At 40.3% G+C, this 21,925-nt stretch overlaps 1 protein-coding gene across 1 annotated transcript; it reads left to right on the forward strand.

Annotated features, from left to right (window-relative positions):
- The first annotated feature begins 18,893 nt into the window (after window positions 1-18,893).
- LOC126759308 (uncharacterized) lies at window positions 18,894-21,351 on the forward strand. The gene is made up of 3 exons (XM_050474044.1): window positions 18,894-19,136; window positions 19,201-19,713; window positions 21,319-21,351. The coding sequence occupies exons 1-3, from the start codon at window positions 18,894-18,896 to the stop codon at window positions 21,349-21,351; spliced, it is 789 nt and encodes a 262-aa protein (XP_050330001.1).
- The last annotated feature ends 574 nt before the right edge of the window (window positions 21,352-21,925 follow it).

Below are 21,925 nucleotides of genomic sequence, written 5' to 3' on the forward strand. Positions count from 1 at the left end.
ACCCGTATAGGCACACTGCTGCCGGCCCGGCGTCATGTAACATCTGCAAGTTGCGCGCAGCTACTAGCGTGTATGCCGCTGCCGCGCTCGCCGCCACATTGGCATGCACAACAATTTGCTGACTTCAGTATGGCCTTAGTATGGGCGCGCGCGCGCAGGTATGAGTTGTGCGCGTGGTGGCGCCTCACACCAGTGCAGCGTTGCCCACGCGCCACCAGCTCCTTCGGCCGTATCCTTGTCAGCAACAGCGCCGCGCTGACAGTGTGCGCGCATAGTAGCGGCGGCACTAGTAGTAGAGTAGAGTAGTGTAGTAGTAAACTCGTAGTACGAGTGTAGTAATTTTGTGAATGAAACGGCAATGGCTGTCTGCTTCGGGTGGCGGCAATGCGCTGCAGTTGACTTTTATTTGTTTTCCAGTTTTTTGCCGCGCAACGTCTCTATTTTTAATTTATTTTTATTTTTTTCCTCTTGTTTTTTAGTAATGTTGGTTTTGTTTTAAATGTTGTTGCTGTTGTTGTTATCGTCAACGACTCGAGACTGTGCAGACGGGCGCGCACTTGACTGCCGCGCATTGCCGCTATTTGAAATATTTAATATAGTTAAACAAGTTAATTAGTCGCCGCTGAATGAATGCTGAATGATGCGCGGAGGCCTGCAGACGTTCAACTATGCAACGGCAATGGATGGCACTAACAATAATTGCAGCCAACTACAATAATAACAGCAATATCAGCAGTCGCCATATTAAGGAGTCGCGTCTACGCGTTGCATAGAACGCCGCAGACATTTTAAGTGTTGCTGCTTGGTGGTTCCATGGGTACGACATGGCGCGCGGTGGCATGCAGTGTGCGGCATGCGACGGCATATTTGTGTACTAAGTGATGAATTTTGCTGACATTGCGCCGTCTCTACGTCACTTCCGTCGCCGACGACTTTTTATCATTATTTTACATGAATGGGTGTTTTTGCTAGCTGCTTCTATCCGACTGGGCTAAAGTCGAGCGCAGACTCTTTAAACAATGGAAAATTAAAATTTCTTCATTCATTTCACTCTGCCAAGCGTCACAGCTGCCAATGCCATATTTTCTATTTTCTAATTTCTATGTTTCTACGTTTTGTTTTTGCTTAATTCTCCGCAGTTAGAGCTAACAGCAAAGTGTTTAGAATACTTGAATTAAAAGAATACATTTTTAAGCTTACTGAATTAAGCTCTTTAGTCACGTAATACAGTTAAAATCGTTCGACTGCAACGAAATTGTGTTACGCAACGAAAATCCGTCGCATTTGCTGTATACAAGACCCGACCGTAGTGAAGCAAAAACGAATTTAGCTATGCGTTTCTTTCGGAAAGTTTAAAACAGTTAGTAGGTTGCCACCCATTTCAAAATAAAACCAGAAAACCCGTTAACTTTGGCTGTGCCGAAGTAATAATAACCTTCACAGGTAGCATAAAAGAATATGAAAATATATTTATCTTGATTTAGATCGATCAGTTTGCTTGTATTGCTTGTACGTATATGCTATGGTGGTCCGATATGAACAATTTCTTCGAAGATTAAACTAATACCAAATTTCGTGAAGATATCTTATCGAGTTAAAAAGTTTTCCATACAAAGACTTGATTTTGATGGATCAGTTTGTATTGCAGCTAAACGCCGAACGTCAGGAGCAGCACAAGGATCCATTCTAGGTCCAGACTTGTGGAGCAGTAGCTACGACGCTATACTAAAACTCGAAATGCCAGACGAATCATACTCAATTGGCTACGCGAACGACATTGCAGCAGTAATTACTGGACGAGACACAGAAGAAGGCGGAAAAATCTTAAACAGGTCAAGCTACGGACGCAGGCATGGCTCGATTCACACAACCTCCAGCTCGCCACAGAGAAAACAGAGTTACTACTGCTAACAAACAAGCACATACCCCTTGAGATAAGCATGCAAACAATTGCAGATATTCTTAGGTCACAAAGAGCAGTAAACTACCTAGGCGTAAGACTGGACCCCAGACTAACCTTCTTACAAATCCAGCACGCCTCAGGAAAGGCAGCGAAGATGATCTCCCAACTGAGCAGAGTAATGGAGGCCCCAGCCAAGAAAAGAAAAATCTACTAATGTCGACGACAGCGTCCTATTATACGGAGCTGAGATCTGAGCAAACGTGCTTAAAAAGGAAAACCAGCGTAAGGTTGTAGCCAAAGTGCACCGCACTGCATCCGTCAGAGTTGCATCAGCCGAACAGTGTCAGGCGATGCAATATTAGTTATACGTGATTAGAGATTGAGAGCCGCGGCAGATGGACGGTCAGACTAATAAAAGATCTAAACTTATGGATAAGCCGTAAATTTGGAGAAGTCGATGTTTACACAACCCAACAGTTATCCGGCCACGGGTACTTCAAAAAGTACCTCCACAGAATGGGAAAAGTCGAGGAGCCGTCATGCCTATACAACGACGCGCTGAACATGCATTATTTGAATGTGTGCGCTGACAACGAGAACGCACCGCCGTAGAATACCTGGTTGATCCAATAAACGCGGACAATTTAATCAGCATTATGTTATGTTGGAGAGTGAAGCAAACTGGGGAATTATCCGGAAATTCCAGAAAATAACGCTACGCAGCAAAACCCAGAAGTGGACGCAGGTGCGTAGATATAAATCTTTGAGAAAAATGGAACGCCACCCTGAAGTAATGCAAATGTGGTCCAGGGTGGGCAACGGTTACTTAGAGGGTTTTTAGTGACCTGCAAGTGGCCGTTACAGCAACGGTATGTCATTTTCTACCCGTTCACCCGCAAAAAAACGCTTTAACGCGTCAATAAAATAAGAGAATTGGTGCTTGAGAATCGACGATTAAGAGTCAGAGTCCTTACTGGCATCTTTGGAATATCGAAAGGATCAATGAAAACCATTTTGAAAGATCATTTGCCACTAAGAAAAGTAAAAGCCACAAAATCAGTAAATTTTTTCGAAAAGCAGCGTCGCGTTAACGTCTGTAAAACAATGCGTCCCGACTACCAGAATGTCATGAAACGTATTATTACTGACGTTGGGTCTTGGATCTATGCTTACGACCCGGAAACAGGCGATCAATCGGTCGAATATTGTGGCAAAGGTGAGCCGAAGCCGAAAAAGACATGAAAATACCACGACAAAACATGTCAAAAATCAAGGTTTCTTCGATTGTCGAGGTGTGGTGCACTCCAAATTCCTTCTGATTTGCCAAACTGTCAACAAGGAATACTATTTGAGTGTTATGCGGCGTTTGCGCAAAGATATTTGTAAAAAGATGCCGAGAATATGCGCCACATTTTTAAATGTGTGTCTACCGAGTTATTTCAATCTCAGTCTAGCAAATGCTTTGCTATAGTGAAGCAAGTGACAATTCCACCTCGCCTCCTCCCATATAACTTTGACAAAGATACACTAAATATTTAGCCTTTCCGCGTGTATACCGATAGGACCTTGACCAGTCAGTTTGCCAGTTTGCTAAGTGCAAGTAGTTCGGAGGACTTCTTACGATCACGTTGGCCCACAAGGATCTCGCTGTCGCACAAGTTTTGGTTGTTTAGCAGCGCCTGTCAAGCTCATTGGAGGTCCATTGGTACAGAGGACATCGGACAACCGACTTGCTTTTAATCGCATGAAATTGGGGTATAGATGCCACCTCTAGCGGTGTCTCCCGACAGAAGCCTCCACATCGCTCATTTAATTTCGATCCAAAGGCAAAAGCTATTGAAAAAGTACCTCTACTTGGTTCCTATTATAACAGGCTAAACTTGTAACAGAACTTATGGCAGGACCTTACTACTCAAAGTTTATCATACATAAATTCATATATATTTACATCAAATTGAAATGGAAAATTTAATAGCATACTTGTTTCTCTGCCATCTACATTTTAACCAAGAGAGCAGAACCATAGAAAGAAAGTGGCGAATGGAAGGCGACTATTTAAAACGTTAAAGTAAAATAAAATGGTATTCACAATGATTGCTGCTTTGCCTAACAATGTTGCAGCGAGTCACTTAAAGGTCATTAACTTAAATTTAACTTCAAATTGGCAAGAAGCGTAAACTGAACTGCAAATTATGAAAATGCACATGGTATAATGATAAACACAACAATAACAAGAGAACAACTGCAACATAAACGCTGAAACAAGCGAGCAAAAAATAAGAACTTTGAAGTGATGCGAGCACAAACACACACACACTCACACACAAACACAGTTACTTATACTTTTTACTTATGCCTTTTTATAGGCCGTCAAGCGTGGAAAGGACGAAACTAACGGAAACGAAAGCGGCATAAATCCCAGCGCAAAAATATTTATATACACATTATAATATTGTTGTTATTGCAGCGCGCTTATGCGTATGTACATATGAGCATATATTATTTTTTGTTACACCAACATGCCTGGCTGTGTTCGTACAATGCTGTTGTGTGCTACACCCGCACTTCAGAGGATGATACAAGCGCGGCTGCAGCGCGGGAGCCAGTGTATAGCCTGGAGGCGTACAGCAGGCCGGTTGTGTTGTTGCCACGGCGGTGTCGGGGCTGATGATGGCATCACTTGCACTTGCTTCCACACGAGTGCACTGCACTGCAGCGCACCACATCATGCCGCGCAAGTAGCAACGCGGCGCTTTGGCTATTGACTTCGCGGCGCTTGTTGCCGCTGCCTTGCGCCTTGTTGCACTGCCTGCCTTGCGCTGGAAATGGAAATGAAAATGTTGGCGCAAGCAAACCAAGTAGTTAGTCAACTGGTGAAGGAACAAGCAAACGAACAGGCAGCCAACCGACCGACCGACAGCAATTCGCTCGCGCGACAGCACAAAATGCAAAGCGGAAACGGAACTGAGGGTTGACGGGCATGGCGGCCAACGAACAACGAGTAAAAGTATTTCACGCGCGCACACACAGGCAAACAACTATACACATGTATGCGTGTGTGTGGAGCAAATACAGCTATATTTATTTAAAATGCTAAAGAGTCAGCGAACGCGCGAAAAAGTTTGCCGCGAAATAACATTGCCGCAGCGCGCAATGCAAATGCAACGATCGACGAGGGGCGAGAGACGCCCCCTCAGCGCATAGCGACATAGTTGAGTGGACGAGGAGCAGCTTTAAATAAGCGAGTGCGAAAAAATTAAATTGAGCCGCTGCGGCGCGTAATTCATAAAACTCACAATGACAACAGTGTGGCAGCGGATTAAGATGCAAAACAAAAATCTCAACGGACGAAGCGTTCTGCGAATGCAACGCCATAAATGCATGAATTCGAACGAGTGCGGCATTTCGCCGAACGCTGAATGTCGAATGAGCGCGCGCGAACTGTGCGCTAAATGGCCGCTGCGGTGGGAATTTAAATTAAAAATTGCAAAAAAGGAGGAAAGCGAAATGCAAATGTCGAGAAATGTGAAATTGATAAACATCGTCTTATTAAAAAGTTCCAACCAACCGAGCAAACCTGCAAGCCAACACCAAGCAACGCTTCCGTCCGCTCGACCCACGCGCCCAACGCTTGCTGCAGCAAGTGATTACCACGAGTACAATCCCGGCAAGACGGCAAGACGCAAATAAAAGCATCAACGTCAACTCGGAAATTGATCATAAAGACCGATAAGAAAAGCAAAATTATTATTAGAGACACAACCTGGATGCCGGGGGAAAATGCGAATGCAAAAATAGAAAATACAAAAAACGACACCAACACACACTCAGACACACAGATAGACAATTTCGTTGAAACAGCTGTCGTGTTGCAGCTGCAGTAAGTTGCGAGCTAACTCCTGCAGAATGTTATAGAAAATCTCAAGCTGAGTAAATTGCAAATGGAGCGCCTTCACGGCTAGCCAGTGTCCATTGTCGCTGTGCGCTTCAGTTGGCAGTTAGGCGGGAGGGGTGGAAGAGTAAATGGTAGCAGATATGAACGAAATAATCAACGCCCGGAAAGGAGCTTAGCATGTTAGCTTGCCTTCATTGGAAACAGTGGCAAGTTTTGCTTTAAAGTGCGGAAAACTTATTCAGAAAGAGTCCAAAATATATGCAAAAGATTAGGGACTTAATGTATAGTTGATAGAAAGCTTTATTTTTCTAATTCCCCGAACGGGTGTTAGAAAGACAAGATTTCGTAATAAAAAACTGCTCAGACTGCTATTTGATTGCTTGACTGGGTGTAATTTCAGAACGCTTCCAAGATGGTTACCTGCTAGACGAAAACGAAAGTCAGGCGATTGTAAAATCCTCTCTCGACGTATAAAGATCAAACTCTATAAGTCACTCATCATCAACCATTCTGCGAAAGGTCCCTTGCGCGTTAGAGACGGCGAATATCGCATTCGATGGAACGAGATGAGATATACGACGACATTAACATAGTTAAGCGAATTAAAAGACAGCGGCTATGCTGGCTAGGTCATGTTGTCCGAATGGATGAAAACACTCCAGCTCTGAAAGTATTCGACACAGTACCCGCCGGGGGAAGCAGAGGAAGAGGAAGACCTCCATTCCGTTGGAAAACCCCATTGGAGAAAGACCTGACTACACTTGGAATCTACAATTGGCGCCAAACAGCGAAAAAGAAGAACGACTGTCGGGCTATTGTTAACTCGGCTATAACCACGTAAGCGGTGTATACGCCAACAAAAAAGAAGGTTTGTGGACCTGACACTAAGAGTTTTAGTTTTTTTGATTCCGAATCGATAATTTGTATGTCAAAGTTGCACCAAGCTTTGGAAGGACACAAATATCGACAATAAACTAGGAATCGTTGAGGAGTACGACTGTCATGAAAACACTATTTCCATTGCTCAGGAGCTGAACATTGCACAAGAAAGCATTTGGAATCAATAAATAAGACTGGATACTAAATAATGCAAGACTAGCACACGAGCCTCATGGACCGAATTTCCAGCCGAGAATTACAGCTAAATCGCAACAATATCGATCCATTTATGAATCACATAGTTAATATTACCTGATCAAGATCAAATCCTAATTCGGGCCTGTCAATAATAGGACAACTTGTCAACAATTGGTCTAAAGTAACAATCGCCTTAAAGCGGCCAACTGTGGCCAATATCAAAGACATGTTTTTCCGTTCAGAACAAAGCCAGAAAGTAGACATCCATATTGACTCACGAGAAGCTTTGATTGGGAGATTCCTATGCATCCGCCTTATAATTCGAACTTGGTGTTGAGTAATGACTACCTCATTCTGCCTATGATGAAAGATTTTCCTGATCAAAAATTCGCCTCAAGGGAAATTTGTGAACATCAACAGTCTCAAGTTTTTGCCAATAGAGGTGAGGGTTTCAATAACGACGGGAATATGAAATTAATTTCCAAATGATAATAAGTTATTGCCGATGCTAAGGGGATTATAGAAAACTTTCCAGAGATTTCAGTAGTTAAAAGGATAGTAACGTCCCTCAAAAGGTTTATTGGTTGCTTAATGTGTTTAGATTATATTTTCGTAGAAATGGTTTCATTGGATGTAAGGTTGTAGCCAATGCATATCTCTCATCTTCCTTCAATTTTCTCGGATCTCCTTCATTACGGCATGCAGACCTACTGATCTCGAACCTCAAAGTAAAAAAAAATATCTCCAGAACTTGCGGGATCATTGTTCTCTAAGAATCGTCAGACACTTATTTTTGAACCATTTTCCCGTAACAGACGTAATACGTATCATACGAACTAAAAAAGCTAATGTTGGATTCATCATATACAATTTATTCAGTCATTTGAGGTCCATTTGTGAAATTTGGTCAAAACTTTTTTTTTTGCAGGTCGACGACCATCGCCTGCCTGCCATCCATTTGATTCCTTCTGATTCAACGAACTTGCTCCTCACATCTTCTGTACTTTTAAACCTATCCGACTTTCCTAGACGTTTCAGAATAGCATTCTACTAGTCGTTAAGAGTCCCAGGGTTTTCGACATTTTTTCGAAAATCTCTAATGAATGATTTAGTAAAACCAACTTATAATATGAGACTTACTTTCTCCGTCGGATCTTCTTGGAACTTTTCAAGAGCCTATAGACCGAAGCGATGTCGCTTGAGAAGGTCGAGCGGCTATATTTCATGCACAAGCTGTATTTTGTACGCTTTCAATTTAAGATCTCGACGTAAAAGCGCCAAGTCGTTCCATACGTTTGTCCGAATTGCTGCGAACGCCGCCGAATCGACTCTTCACGGTCTTCGTGTACACTCTTAGCTTCTGCTATATTTTCTTCACTGCGTATTGTACGTGGTGTATTTGCTCGAATATTATCCAATAATGAATGCTGCGTCGCAAGATGGGTGATAGTGTTGCGAATAGTAAGCTCAGTAGGCGATTATGTTGACCATAAGTTGAGCGAAGCAGGCGAAACATATTTTTTACATCACGTGAATTTTCGTAATAAAGTTGGACGATTTGTAAGCGTTGTGCAAACGTAAGACTTTCCAAGATGAAATGCCACAAAAATACTAAACAAAAATAACATGAAAGCTTGACACAACTCACGCGAGATTTATCAAAAAAAGGTTATTGAAAAAATACCCAATACTTGGGTCAACCGTTATATAAAGTAGTATTCTATATTTTAATATGTTGAAATTAGCAAATCATTTCGCCTGCTACAAAACACTGTACGCCTCCATTTGCAGTTAGATTGACAACATAAGGTGCCTGTTGGCTGCTGGTTATTGCAACCAGAAGTACAAAAAACAATAGGCAGTGCACACCATCATTATCAACATTTTTTCGCCACACAATCTGCTAAACGAAAATTCGCTGCAAAGACCCACAATTTCCAAAACCAAATGTGCAAAAATGAAACACAACAAAAACTCATTCCGACACAAAAACGAAAAAACCGACCGAAACCGAATGAGAGAAATGAACAGGAAAGAAATCATTTGCAGTGGAAATGATCTAAACTCAAATTGCATTTGTAAGTTACAAAAGTCCGCACAAAGCACCCATTCTCACTCGACCAACGACAAGCGGCGACATATTGATGGTGCAAGTGCAGAGGTCAGCACAACGGACCGAGGCGATAGAAGTAGAAGTCGGAGTAGTATCTATGAATGAAATGACATTGCAACATTGCGCTCGGAGGCAACGAGCAGGCGGCGGCGGTGACGAACATGAAAAAGCGATTGTACTATTTTGCAGTTGTCCGCTTGAGCAGATCCTCACAAGCCAGCTGTAACTACTCTATGGTGACTCGGTGTGTCGCACGGTATCGATAGGTGTCTAGGTGCTGATGGTGTGTGTGTGTGTGAGTGAGTGGCACTGCGACGAAAGTCGTTCATTTACCCTCGAGCTGCACAAATGTAAACAGACGGTGGCAGTTGAGATCCGCCTGTGGCGCGACTCCTGTAATGAAAATGAAAACCGACACACATACAGGCACAACGGCATAGCACACTCCTTGATTAAATTGGCATCATTTTGTGGCTTGTTCCATTAGCTGATTTCTGAGTGTTTTACTCCATTTTTTCTTCATCTTTTTTCCGTTCTAGCCACATCTTGTGGTCGGCGCTCACCTGCTGTTTGTTTACTGCCGCTCTCCTGCGCCTCCCTCATATATTACCCGGTCCAAGTTTTATGTATGTATGTCTATAGATTGGTTTGTAAATAATGCCGAAGTCATTGCCACAGCCAGTCTGTCTGCTGGCCGTTTGAGGTGTTCGGTGATCAATAAATATAAATGAGTTTCGAAATTGCTAAATCAGTTCGCGAAATCACGCTCATCAAACAACTAGTGTTCTTTAATTATTCTTGGTAATGTTTTGTGGCAACCATGCGAAATCAAAGTTCTTAACGGTTAATGCGCTAAACTTTATTCCTTTGGCATTTTTACACGCTCTCTTGTTGAGTTGAATCGTCAGCATGGTCCCACAATCCCGCCAATTTACCGCTATTCAGTGTAGTTGTAGTTTAAGACATTTTTAGCATTACCCTCGTGTGTTTTTTCCGTTTTTACCGTTATTCTCTATATCCACTAGCTTACATTTCAACAGTTGCCATTGCATTTCCATTTTTATTTTTACTCTGTGCCCTTTGCTTCCTTCGCCTTTGACTTGTCTTTGCTGCATCAGCGACTAAAGCGCCACTGCTGGCTGTCCTTCGCGTCTAGTATTTCTTTTTTGTTGTTGGCTGATGATTGCTGCTACAAGTTGTATGCTGCTCAGCTGTGCGCTCTGCGTTTTGCACTTTACGCTTGAATATTGAAGTGTCTGCTTGTCGCTGCCGTTGCTCATCCTCGTTCGTTCGCGGCGCGTCGCATCATCTGGCATGTTGTTGCTGGTATGCGCTTGGCTGGCTGAGCTGGCTGGCTGACTGGTCGTTTGGTTGGTTGTTCCTTTGCCAGCTGGTGGCCAACTTCCGTTTTCTACTTTAATGTTGTTATCCGTAGTATCCTTTTGGTGCCACTAATTGAGACAAAAAGGATGCGGCGCAAAGTTTACTCTGTTGAAAGTGGAAGTTTCAATTTTTTCGCAATTTTTCCTCCCCAAATAACACATATCCAATACTCGGGCCAACTCACATGCATTTATAGGTTGTGCTCTTTTTAGCTTGCGTAAAGTTTCTGTAACATATTATTTTCGAATTGAAAACGGTTTCAATTTACTTAAACTAAACTAAATGAAGTGGTGTGCGTTTTTAATGACTTCATACCATAAATTGGCCACAAAATTGCGAAAATTAATTGAAATATCAAAAAATTCAGAATTTTAACAAAATTATTTTGAGGCATCCTTTCAATACTTTTGCTTTATATATTGAGGTTATAACAACTTACTCAAATAAATATAAGTCTTCGACTTGAATATCAAGGCAGTATCAGGCGAAGTATACTTGCAAGTGGCTCTAAGCTATTGAAACTAAATTATTCCGCTGCGTCAATGACACTTTCATCTTACGGCCTTGTTTGACAGATCACGAGATTTTAAATTGAAAGTGTACAAAATACAGCTTGTCCAAGAACTGAAGCTGCTCGACCTTTCCAAGCGACATCGCTTCGATTCATGGGCTCTTGAAAAATTTCAAGAAGATCCGAAGTTTTTGAGCAAAATTTTTATCTGCGATGAGGCTCATTTCTGGCTTAATAGGTATGTAAACAAGCAAAATTGCCGCATTTCAGACGAAGAGCAACCTAAATAGTAAAAAGATTCAAGAGCTACCGTTTCATACAGAAAAAACAACGGTTTGGTATAGTTTGTGGGCCATTACAATCAGCAGTCCATATTGCTTCAAAATTCCGGTGAGAACGTAACTGTCAATGGCGACCATTATCGCGCCATGATAACCGACAATTTGATGTCTGCAATTGAAGCTCGTGATCTCGGCGCAACTTCTCACACATCGCATAAATCAATGGATACGTTTCGGTGAGCAGATAATTTCCCGTTTTGGTCCGGCCGATTGGCCACCAAGATCGTGTGATATCACACCGTTAGACCTTTTCCTATGCGGACATTCACGATTCGATTGAGGCCCTGAACTCACGAACAGTTTCATTCGCCAGTTACCGCTCGAAACGCTCGAACGAGTCTTCGAAAATTGGACTCAACGGATGAACCATCTGAGACATAGCCACGACCAATATTTAGTAGAGGCAGTCTTCGAAAAATAAGTGGCAAAGAATGTTCTTTCGAATGATCATAAAAATTCCCCATTAAATTTGAAGTTTCTGTGTTTTTCTTTAAGTGGATCACCCTTTAAAGTACTATAAATATTCGATCAACGTAAATGTCTAGCAAAGTTGGTACAGTGCGCACCAAAGACGCTATTGCTTCTGTGGAGCAAGGTACAGAACAAGAGCCGAATGAGTCCAACCGCCATCGCGCGTACCCATTCGAGCTGCGTCCATCCACTTTACAGAAGATTTTGCAGAATGATCTTTGCTGGCGAACTAACAGAATCCAACTTCTGAAAGAATTGACGCCGAACTTAATTCAGATTTGGCTCAACACGAGATAGCCACCGATCACAAGAAAACTTAGTTCAGTGAAGAAGCTCACTTTTGGTGGAATGGGTACAGTTAAAATCCAAATTGTCGCACTATTTGGAATGCTCTGTTCTCGGGGTGGAGGGAATCATTGTCAATCAGAGGCAATGAGGAATGCTATAGAGCCCTGGTTAATAACTTTTTCGCACCTGAATAGGAGGATGTTGATGTGGACGACGCTCTTTGGTTCTAACAATATGGTGCTACATGCCATACAGTCAACGAGATAACCAATCAGCGCCTCATCTGCAGTCGTGGTATGTGACGTGGCCTTCAAGATCGTTCGATTTAACGCCTTTCTACTATTTTTTGCTCAGTTATGTGAAGTGCTCGTCTACGCAAATAAAACCGAGACGATTCATGTCTTAAAAAAGACTATTCGTGGCGTTATTTCTGACCTATGGCCCTAAGTGCTGCTAGTCGAAAATTGATCCTCTCGGTTTGAACTTATTCGACCCAGCCGCAGCGGCGAAATTTATGTTTAAATTTTCGATTTTAACCTATAACAAGTAAGGAAGGGCTAAGTTCGGGTGTCACCGAACATTTTATACTCTCGCATGGTAAAGTGATAATCGAGATTTCATTATTCGTCATTTAAATATTTTTCAAATACCGTATTTTTGTAAAGTTTTATTCCGCTATCATCATTGGTTCCTAATGTTTATACTCGTATTATACAGAGAAGGCATCAGATGGAATTCAAAATAGCTTTATATTAGAAGAAGGCGTGGTTGTGAACCGATTTCACCCATATTTCATACATGTCATCAGGGTGTTAAGAAAACATTATATACCGAATTTCATTGAAATCGGTCTAGTAGTTCCTGAGATATGGTTCTTGGTCCATAAGTGGGCGGCGCCACGCCCATTTTCAATTTTTAAAAAAAGCCTGGATGCAGCTTCCTTCTGCCACTTCTTCCGTAAAATTTAGTGTTTCTGACGTTTTTTATGAGTCGGTTAACGCACTTTTAGTGATTTTCAACATAACCTTTGTATGGGAGGTGGGCGTGGTTATTATCCGATTTCTTCCATTTTTGAACTGTATATGGAAATGCCTTAAAAAAACGGCTCTGTAGAGTTTGGTTGACATAGCTATAGTAGTTTCCGAGATATGTACAAAAAACTTAGTAGGGGGCGGGGCCACGCCCACTTTTCCAAAACAATTGGGTCCAAATATGCCCCTCCCTAATGCGATCCTTTGTGCCAAATTTCACTTTAATATCTTTATTTATGGCTTAGTTATGACACTTTATAGGTTTTCGGTTTCCGCCATTTTGTGGGCGTGGCAGTGGGTCGATTTGGCCCATCTTCGAACTTAACCTTCTTATGGAGCCAAGGAATACGTGTACGAAGTTTCATCATGATATCTCAATTTTTACTCAAGTTACAGCTTGCACGGACGGACGGACAGACGGACGGACAGACGGACGGACAGACAGACATCCGGATTTCGACTCTACTCGTCGCCCTGATCACTTTGGTATATATAACCCTATATCTGACTCTTTTAGTTTTAGGACTTACAAACAACCGTTATGTGAACAAAACTATAATACTCTCGTTAGCAACATTGTTGCGAGAGTATAAAAATAGGGAAGTATCAGAATCGGATCGAATGCTTGCCTTGCGCTCAAACGCTCAACAGAGTTTAAAGGTTTAGTACGTAGGCAAGTTCGACATATTGCGAAATATATGTACATAGATCGAGCGTTGTCCCGAAAGAGGTGCACTGAGCGTACGGTATGAATCGTGCATGCTTCGGTAAAACAAAAAAAAATACTAGTTAGCAATACATTTAACCATTGTTTAACTAAAGACCATAATAGCTGAAAAATCTGCTGAGAACTACAAGGAACAGCTACGGAAACGTTATGATATGAGCTATCAAGACTTTCAGTACTTTTTCAACATAGAACAATGATAGCTGAATAAAATACTCAGCTATAGAGAGAAAGGTTTTATAAGGAAATCATATACATATGTATATGTACGTTCCGTGGTAGAGCTAAGTAATTATCATGATGAATTTCTTATGATAGTGATTTACGAATAAGGAATAATCTCTGAGTAAACTGAAACTGATGGGGCATATGTTACAAATCTCTAAATGCTCATATCGCCCGAAATTGGTGGAAGTTATTCAATAAGTTGAGACATGGCTAGAAATTTACCTAAAAACTCGTAGCTTATTTTCACCTCCGTGTTCAAGAAATTAAGTCTTATCAGGAAACTACAACACCACAACCTACACAGAGATTACTAAGAACTACGAAATGCATATTTATGAAACTATTTTTCGAAGAAAGGTTAAATGTTCAAGCTTTTTTGAATATTTCAGAGCTATCTCTCTTCAGAAAGCTCCTATATCTGCCTTCGAGTTTCACCAAAAATTTTTTATTAAATTTTCAATTTGCAAAAGTTTCACGTACCAACTGTTTGTATTCTCGGAAAAAAAATGGTTTTTGTTCGATCACGCTTTGGATCACCACAATTGGTGTGAACTTATTAAAGTCTTCGCGCACGTCTCAGATTTATATTAAAATATTCTAATGATAACTTCATGAAAAAATTCTTACACATATGGTACAACACGCTCACCCAAGTCCACACAAACATAAGTATGTAGCAGTAAATATTTATGAATAACTGTCAGTGGTATTTTTGTATGTATGGTAATTAATAAAGATTGAAAAAGGGTTCGAAAAAACAGTCGATTGCAGGCCATTGCGTCATGAATATAAATTCTTATTATGGTATTTACATATACACACACGTATGTATGTACATATCGCCATATGTATAAACATATGTGACTTATGCGCGTCATAAGCAACGACGCATTCCAAAAAGCTTATTTCTAGATGAAAACATTCACTTACATATGTATGTAAGTATACTACATTTACGTGCCTTCATGTGCATACATATGTACGTTGGACATTAGTGAAATTATAATTTTTCTCTTACTTTCAAAAACCGATCGAAAGGTAACAGAAAATGTCAACATACTCACGATACAGTCAGCTAATGTGCGCGTACGCGTATGGGTTCAACCCGATTTTTTCTACACATTTTTGTTTAGAAATATCCGTACATTTCTGCAAAGTAATTGAAAATACTCAGAAAATCTCAGGTTTGAGATAAATTACTTTGTCCAAGGAATGGTGGGATTTTTGGTTTATTGAATATTGAATACTCGGCTTTGCGAATATGTGAACATTTTTTGAGGATTTGGAAAATTCGCTTAAAATTATGGAAATTGTATAAGGACATGAAGACTGGTATCGATCGAGATGAACAGAGGACATTAAAAGTGAGAAAAGTATAAGCAGCTTAAAAAAAATTATGAAGATTAAGAAATTATGGTAACTCAAGACCAACTCATAATTCTATTTAATAAATAAATTTCCCCTAATAAATTCAAATAAGAAGAAGCAGCCAAACATGCGTTCAATAAACATCATCACAAGGTCATATAAGGCATAACATTTAATAACCTCTTACTCAGAGATATAAAATTTTACACCCGAGATGCTATGAGAGGGTCTTGTGGGAACTGGAGTCAAAATTGGACGATGGACGTGGCACCGCCCACTTCTAAGTGAATGATAATGGGAGAGTGTATTTTGCTCATAATAGTGTATCTATCCTAAAATAGATAAAAGTGGGCGAAAACTTAACCTATCTCCCATATAACTATTAACAGGATTTTCGAACTTCCCGCTGACTTTGCTCCATATTGTTGGTGATTGTATGTGAGGTACCTTAATGAAATCCAGGGAACATTTTTTAGTATGAGTCATGATAATAGATTTGGAACGCAAAAAAATAGCGAAACACGTTTTTCTCTGGTTACCTTGGAACAAATTGGAAAGAAACGTACGAAAAATTCAAAATTTTAGTATATTTCTCACAAAATAATGTCACGAATAAAAATTTGATAAGTAGCCCGCACTCCGACGAGATTTATCAATTTCTATGTGGACTTACATATGTAAATATAACGATAAATATTAAACGTGTAGCAAGCCGCAATAGCTCTATCAATATTTAGTATACAAAGCTATAAACGTTTGAATGTGAACATACATACATAATATGTATGCATAGTCATTTACTACTTTTCCAACTACCAACAACATACACTTCTCTATTCATTCTTTCTTTACCTGCCTTACTTATCCTCTCGAATCTTTTTTTCTCATTTCATAATTTCCATACTTGCTAATTGATCTTTCCTTATACTGAATTCTCTCTTTCTCTAAAATAATAATAACAACAACAATAAAAATTTGCAGTCATTAGTTTTAAGCTCATATACATTATGTTAACATCCTAGCTGTAAGGATTGGAAATTGGTGAATTACATATGTATGTACATATGTATATTCATATATAACATACATAAGTAGATATAACAGTTTTAATATAAAACGGATGTAAATACATACAGAAGTACATACACAAGTATGTAAGTATGTGCTCATCCTTACCTTCTATTGCCTGCATATACATATGTACTTATACATACATACATATTAATTTAATTTCTGTCAATTAATCGTACGTAAAAACACTTTAAAATCACTAATATTGATAAATTTCTCACTAAACTTACATTTACTACTGCATATATGTATGTATACATAGGATTGCTGTTTTCAGGGGAAAAATTATATGTTTTCAACAGAATAAACGCGGGTAAGTGCACAATTATTTTTTTTAAAAAATGCACAATTCTGATAATCTTTTCCAAAAAACTATAAATTGTTAACTTTTGGATTTTTCACAAACTTTGATCTCAATCACGTACCGACGCGCCCTTACCGACAAACGACTATCGGAGAAAACAGAAAATGTTAACGATCATGAATGAAAATGCATTAACATTCGGTCATTCAATTGCACTTATAATTTTCTGCAGCGCTGCTCACCTCCTTCGTGATGACGAGACAGTAACTGTTTTGTTGTATACGCAAATATGTAAGTGTGTAACATTCATACACTGTTGTGCATGCTGTAACGAAATTACAGGAGATCACTTGGCGGGTTTGCAGTAACATAAAACGAACAAATTACATTTCTTTGTTGTTTGCTCAGGATTATAACAGCAATTACAAATAGTTTGTTAACATCAATGCTAATAAAGAGTGACTTTTCTTATACTTTTTCAATATGTTGCTAAGGAGTGTAATAGTTTATATGTTTACATACTTATGTATAAGGTTATATATAAATCTTCACGACGACGAGAAAAACTGAAATCCGGGTGTCTATCTGTCCGTCCGACTGTTCCTGAAAGCTGTAACTTTAGTAAATATTAAGATAAGTATATTGATGGAACTTGGTAAACATGTTCCTTGGAAGAAGAAATTTGATATTGTAAATGGGCCACAGAAAGCCATTATTCGAAAAGATTTCAAGTGTCATAACTATGGTACGTCGAAACTGTTATTTGGTACAACGAGTCGTATTTTGAAGGGCACCTCTTGTCTAAAAATCTTTAAAATATTTTTCCCGCCCCTAAAAGGCTTAATGTACATATACATATGTATATTTCTAAAACCACTTTGGTTATATCAATCAGGCTTGCACAAGACAAATTTTTTCAATGACAATGTGAAAATAGGTGCAAACGGATAATAACGGTTTTGTTGAAAACTACTAAAAGTACGATAAAACACTAACTAAATATGGCAAAGACATTTCGTGCGCTTCGCTCAACTTATGGTCAACATAATCGGCCCACTAAGCGTATTATTCATAGCAACATCACCCATCTTGAGACCCAACATTTATTATTGGATAAAATTCGACCGAACAGTCCACGTCTAGCACACAGTGAAGAATATATAGCAGCCGTAGCTGAATTGTACACGAAGACTGTGGATAGTCGATTCGGCGCCGTTCGCAGCAACTCGGACTGTCGTATGGAACGACTTGGCATAGTTTACGTCGAGATCTTAAATTGAAAGCGGACAAAATAAAGCTTGTAAAGATCTGGAGCCACTCGACCTTACCAAGTGATATCGCTTCGCTCTATGGGAAAATTTTGTTCAGGCCCATTTTTAGCTCAATTCAAGATTCAAGAGCTGCCATTTCACCAAAAAATAACAACGGCTTGGTGGGGTTTGTGGGCCGGTGGAATCATCGGTCCATATTTTGTCAAAAATGATGAATGAACGTAACCGTCAATAGCGTACGTTGTTGTGTGATGATAACCGACTATTTGATGAAATTGAAGCTCGTGATCTCCGCGACATTTGGTTTCAATTTCACGTTTTGGGATGGTCGATTAGCCACCAAGATCATGTGATATCACACCATTAGACTTTTACCTGGGGGGAGGAACCTCGAAATGGATCACCTTTTACTTATTGTCTACAGCAACGCTACAATAATTGAAGAAATTTTACAGATAGGACAGTTATGTACATACTTATGTACTTACATATATACATATGTAGGGGAAGGTGGGGAATGTTGGAATGTTGAATAGCGGGCCAGCGCGATATTTTTTCCCTAGTATAGGTTGACAGCTGCAACCAACTGTCATCGGCTCGTCTCATACTAAGCTCAGTTTCTATATAGCACTCGAGCTGTGAACACGTGTTATAACCTCTCTGCGACAACAAAAAAAGAAATTCGACACTCCGAAAGTTTTTTTTCAACTCTGTGTACAGTTGATTTTTTTCACATTTTCCAATAAATTCATCCAGGTAAATATGTTTATAATATTAGTTGAGCCATTAGCCTTCACACAAAAGAAATTTTGCACGAATTTACATTGTGTTCATTATCCACCGCCATTTTGCAAATATGCGTTTGGGGAATCTCGGGCCAGCACAATAGTTTTTCAACATTTTTAGTTATTATGCCGCGGTACTATCCCAAACAAGAGAAAATTGTTGATTTCGACAACATTTTGGAGGCGATCAAGTCGGTGAAAATACATCACAACAGCGTTCGACAATCTGCGACGGCACACAAAATTCCGAGGACCAACCTGATGCGTTATATTGCAGCATTTGATGGTGCGAACATCGACGTTACTACTGCCAATGCCGATGTAATGAAGAATTTGCTGGCTGAAAGCACGACGATGGGCACAAAAACAGTGAGATCTGCTGGTTTCTTTCTTTTTCTTTCATCGAATAATAAATAATTTTTTTTTATTTCAGATCTTCAACATCGAACAAGAGAAGGCGCTGATAAGCTACATTCTCCAGGCCAGAGACATCAACTATGGAATTAGTTTGATGGAGCTTCGTAAGCTCGCGTATGAATTTGCTCGCAAAGTTGGCGCGTCGTATCCGGATCCATGGAATGACAATCAACAGGCGAGTAAGGATTGGCAGTTGGCGTTCATGAAACGCCACAAAAATTTGTCACTGCGAACACCAGAGCAAGTAAGCCAGAGCCGTGCGAAGCGATTCAACAAAGAGAATGTCGATGCATTCTTTGCCAACCTTTCATCCGTTCTCGGTAAGACGCCGTTTGAACCTCACCGAATATGGAACATGGATGAAACCGGGTGCTTGACCGTGCCAACCAGACCTGTCAAAACCATCGCGCGCAAAGGACAAAAGCAGGTCGGCTCATCAACATCTGCCGAAAAAGGCACCAATGTGTCTTTGGCTTTGGCCGTCAGCGCTAGTGGCCAGTCTATATTGCCATTCTTCCTCTTTCCCCGAGTAAACATGAAAGAGATTTTTATGACTCATGCGAGTCATGGCGCTGTTGGTGTTGCGAACGGTTCTGGTTACATGAACTCTGACGTATTCCCTCAATTCATGCGTCATTTCATCAAGCACACCGGTGCTAATGCCGATTCGCCAACCATGTTGCTGCTGGACAACCACGGTTCGCATTTATCGATCGAGGCGATAGATTTGGCGTTGGATCATGGCATCACGTTGCTGTCTTTTCCGCCGAAATGCACGCGCAAAATGCAGCCGCTAGATGTTGCGGTATTTGCACCATTTAAAGGCATGATAACCGTGAAGCATGATGCATGGAAAAAGTCCAACATTGGTGTCACTTTCGATCTGCATCATGTGCCGCTCCTTGTCGATCAGTGCCTCGATGTTATGTTAACGCCGAAAACCATCAAATCCGGCTTCCGAACAACTGGCATCTACCCGTTCAACCCGCAAATTTTCACTGAAGTTGACTTTGTCGCTTCGGAACTGAGCGGCGAAAATTTGTTCGGTGACAAAGAGAAAGACGCCGACAATCAACGTCGAGTTCTTGCCTCTGGTGATGCCATTGTGACTGCTGCGAATGAGGAGGTGTCAACGTCGGAGGCATCGACAAGTGCCCCAGCTTCAACAAGTGGTGCTGCATCATCGTCGTTGTCTCTTGTTTCGGCTCCACAGCTCCGTGATGCATTGAAATCGGTTGGCCCGTTGAAATTGGGCACACCTGCGCCGAAATCAAAACGTGGCCGCAAGACAATGGAGTCAACGATTTTGACATCGCCTGAGGTTGTCGCAGATCTGCGTGACAAGGCCGAAAAAAGCGGCAAAAATTGACGAAGGCAGCCGATGAACCAGCAGCCAAGAAGCAAATCGTGGCAAATCGAAGACGCCACGGAAGAGAAGCCCGTCTCCGACCGAAACCGACATCGAAGAGGACTTCGATTTTTGCAAGATTTGCAAGAAAGAGATGCCGAAGCACGAGAATCGTCAAAACACGGCCCATTGCATCGTTTGTGATCGAGGGGTTCACTTGAAATTTGCCGGACCGAACCCGAACACTTACACCTGCATCCACTGCGAGTCGGAATAATTTTTTTCGCCAATTCCTATTTTTCTTATTATTTATGAATCTCTCTTTCATTTCCATTGATAAATAAACATTTTTCATCGGTAACAATCATGTTTTAAATTCGCGTGAAAAATCGCAAAATCAGGTTTTTTGCGCCAATGGCTATAACTTTTAAATTTTTGTAGAATTTTATCAAACCAATGTTATCAAAAGGAAGGTTACGACTCGCATTACAAATCCATGCTTTGGAATTTTCACAAAAAATAACTTTTATGTGACTTACCCTATGTATATCATATAACATATCAAAATCAAGTTCCTGTACGGAAACTTTCTTATTTGTGTATTTTCTGGTTTTCCATACGAAAGCTGGTTGAGATACTTATGATATCTGGGTTACGGATTTGAAATCGTCATTAAAGTTCCCTAATATCCTGTACCCACTCTCCAGAAATGCTGTTGTGCAGTGTGATATTTCATATTTTTGTTACACAGTGTTATTGTTAATAATAATTTGTAATTAACGACAGGGCGCCGATGCAACCAATGAACCGTTTAATTGAGTAATAACCCATATACATACATATATAAGTATGTATATATTGAATAAAGGTTTGTATTCTACAGCAACACATGGCAACTACAAATTCAATTCCTATCTATCGCTGAGTAGAGTTGAGTTGAGTTCAGGCGAATGGCTCGGTATAATAGAATGCTTAAGCCTTCATTGCAGTGTTAATTCATGCATTCCATAGATGCCAATCGACAGAATAGTTATGTACATACAAATAACAACAAATACTACATCTACAACAACAAAACAAACAACAAATCAATGAAATCGCAAAGAAGTTGTTGGAAAGCTAAACAATTAAGAAATTACGAGACTACTTGGCTCGCTGCGTTCATGGACTACACTAACGTGCAATGGATATACATATTTACATAGTTATATACATATGCATATAAAGTTACTTAGATATATTTACTTATAGCAATATATTTTTGTATTCACAATTGCGCGGGTAAATGTAACTGACAATTGTGCACCACTCAATTCAAATATAGTAGATACAATAGCTTTTCAAGTGGCCAACGCATTCAATAAATTTAAACGAAAATCTGTACAGTGTTGGC

This window comes from Bactrocera neohumeralis, chromosome 5, assembly GCF_024586455.1.
Source record: "Bactrocera neohumeralis isolate Rockhampton chromosome 5, APGP_CSIRO_Bneo_wtdbg2-racon-allhic-juicebox.fasta_v2, whole genome shotgun sequence".
NCBI classification, from domain to species: Eukaryota; Metazoa; Arthropoda; class Insecta; order Diptera; family Tephritidae; genus Bactrocera; species Bactrocera neohumeralis.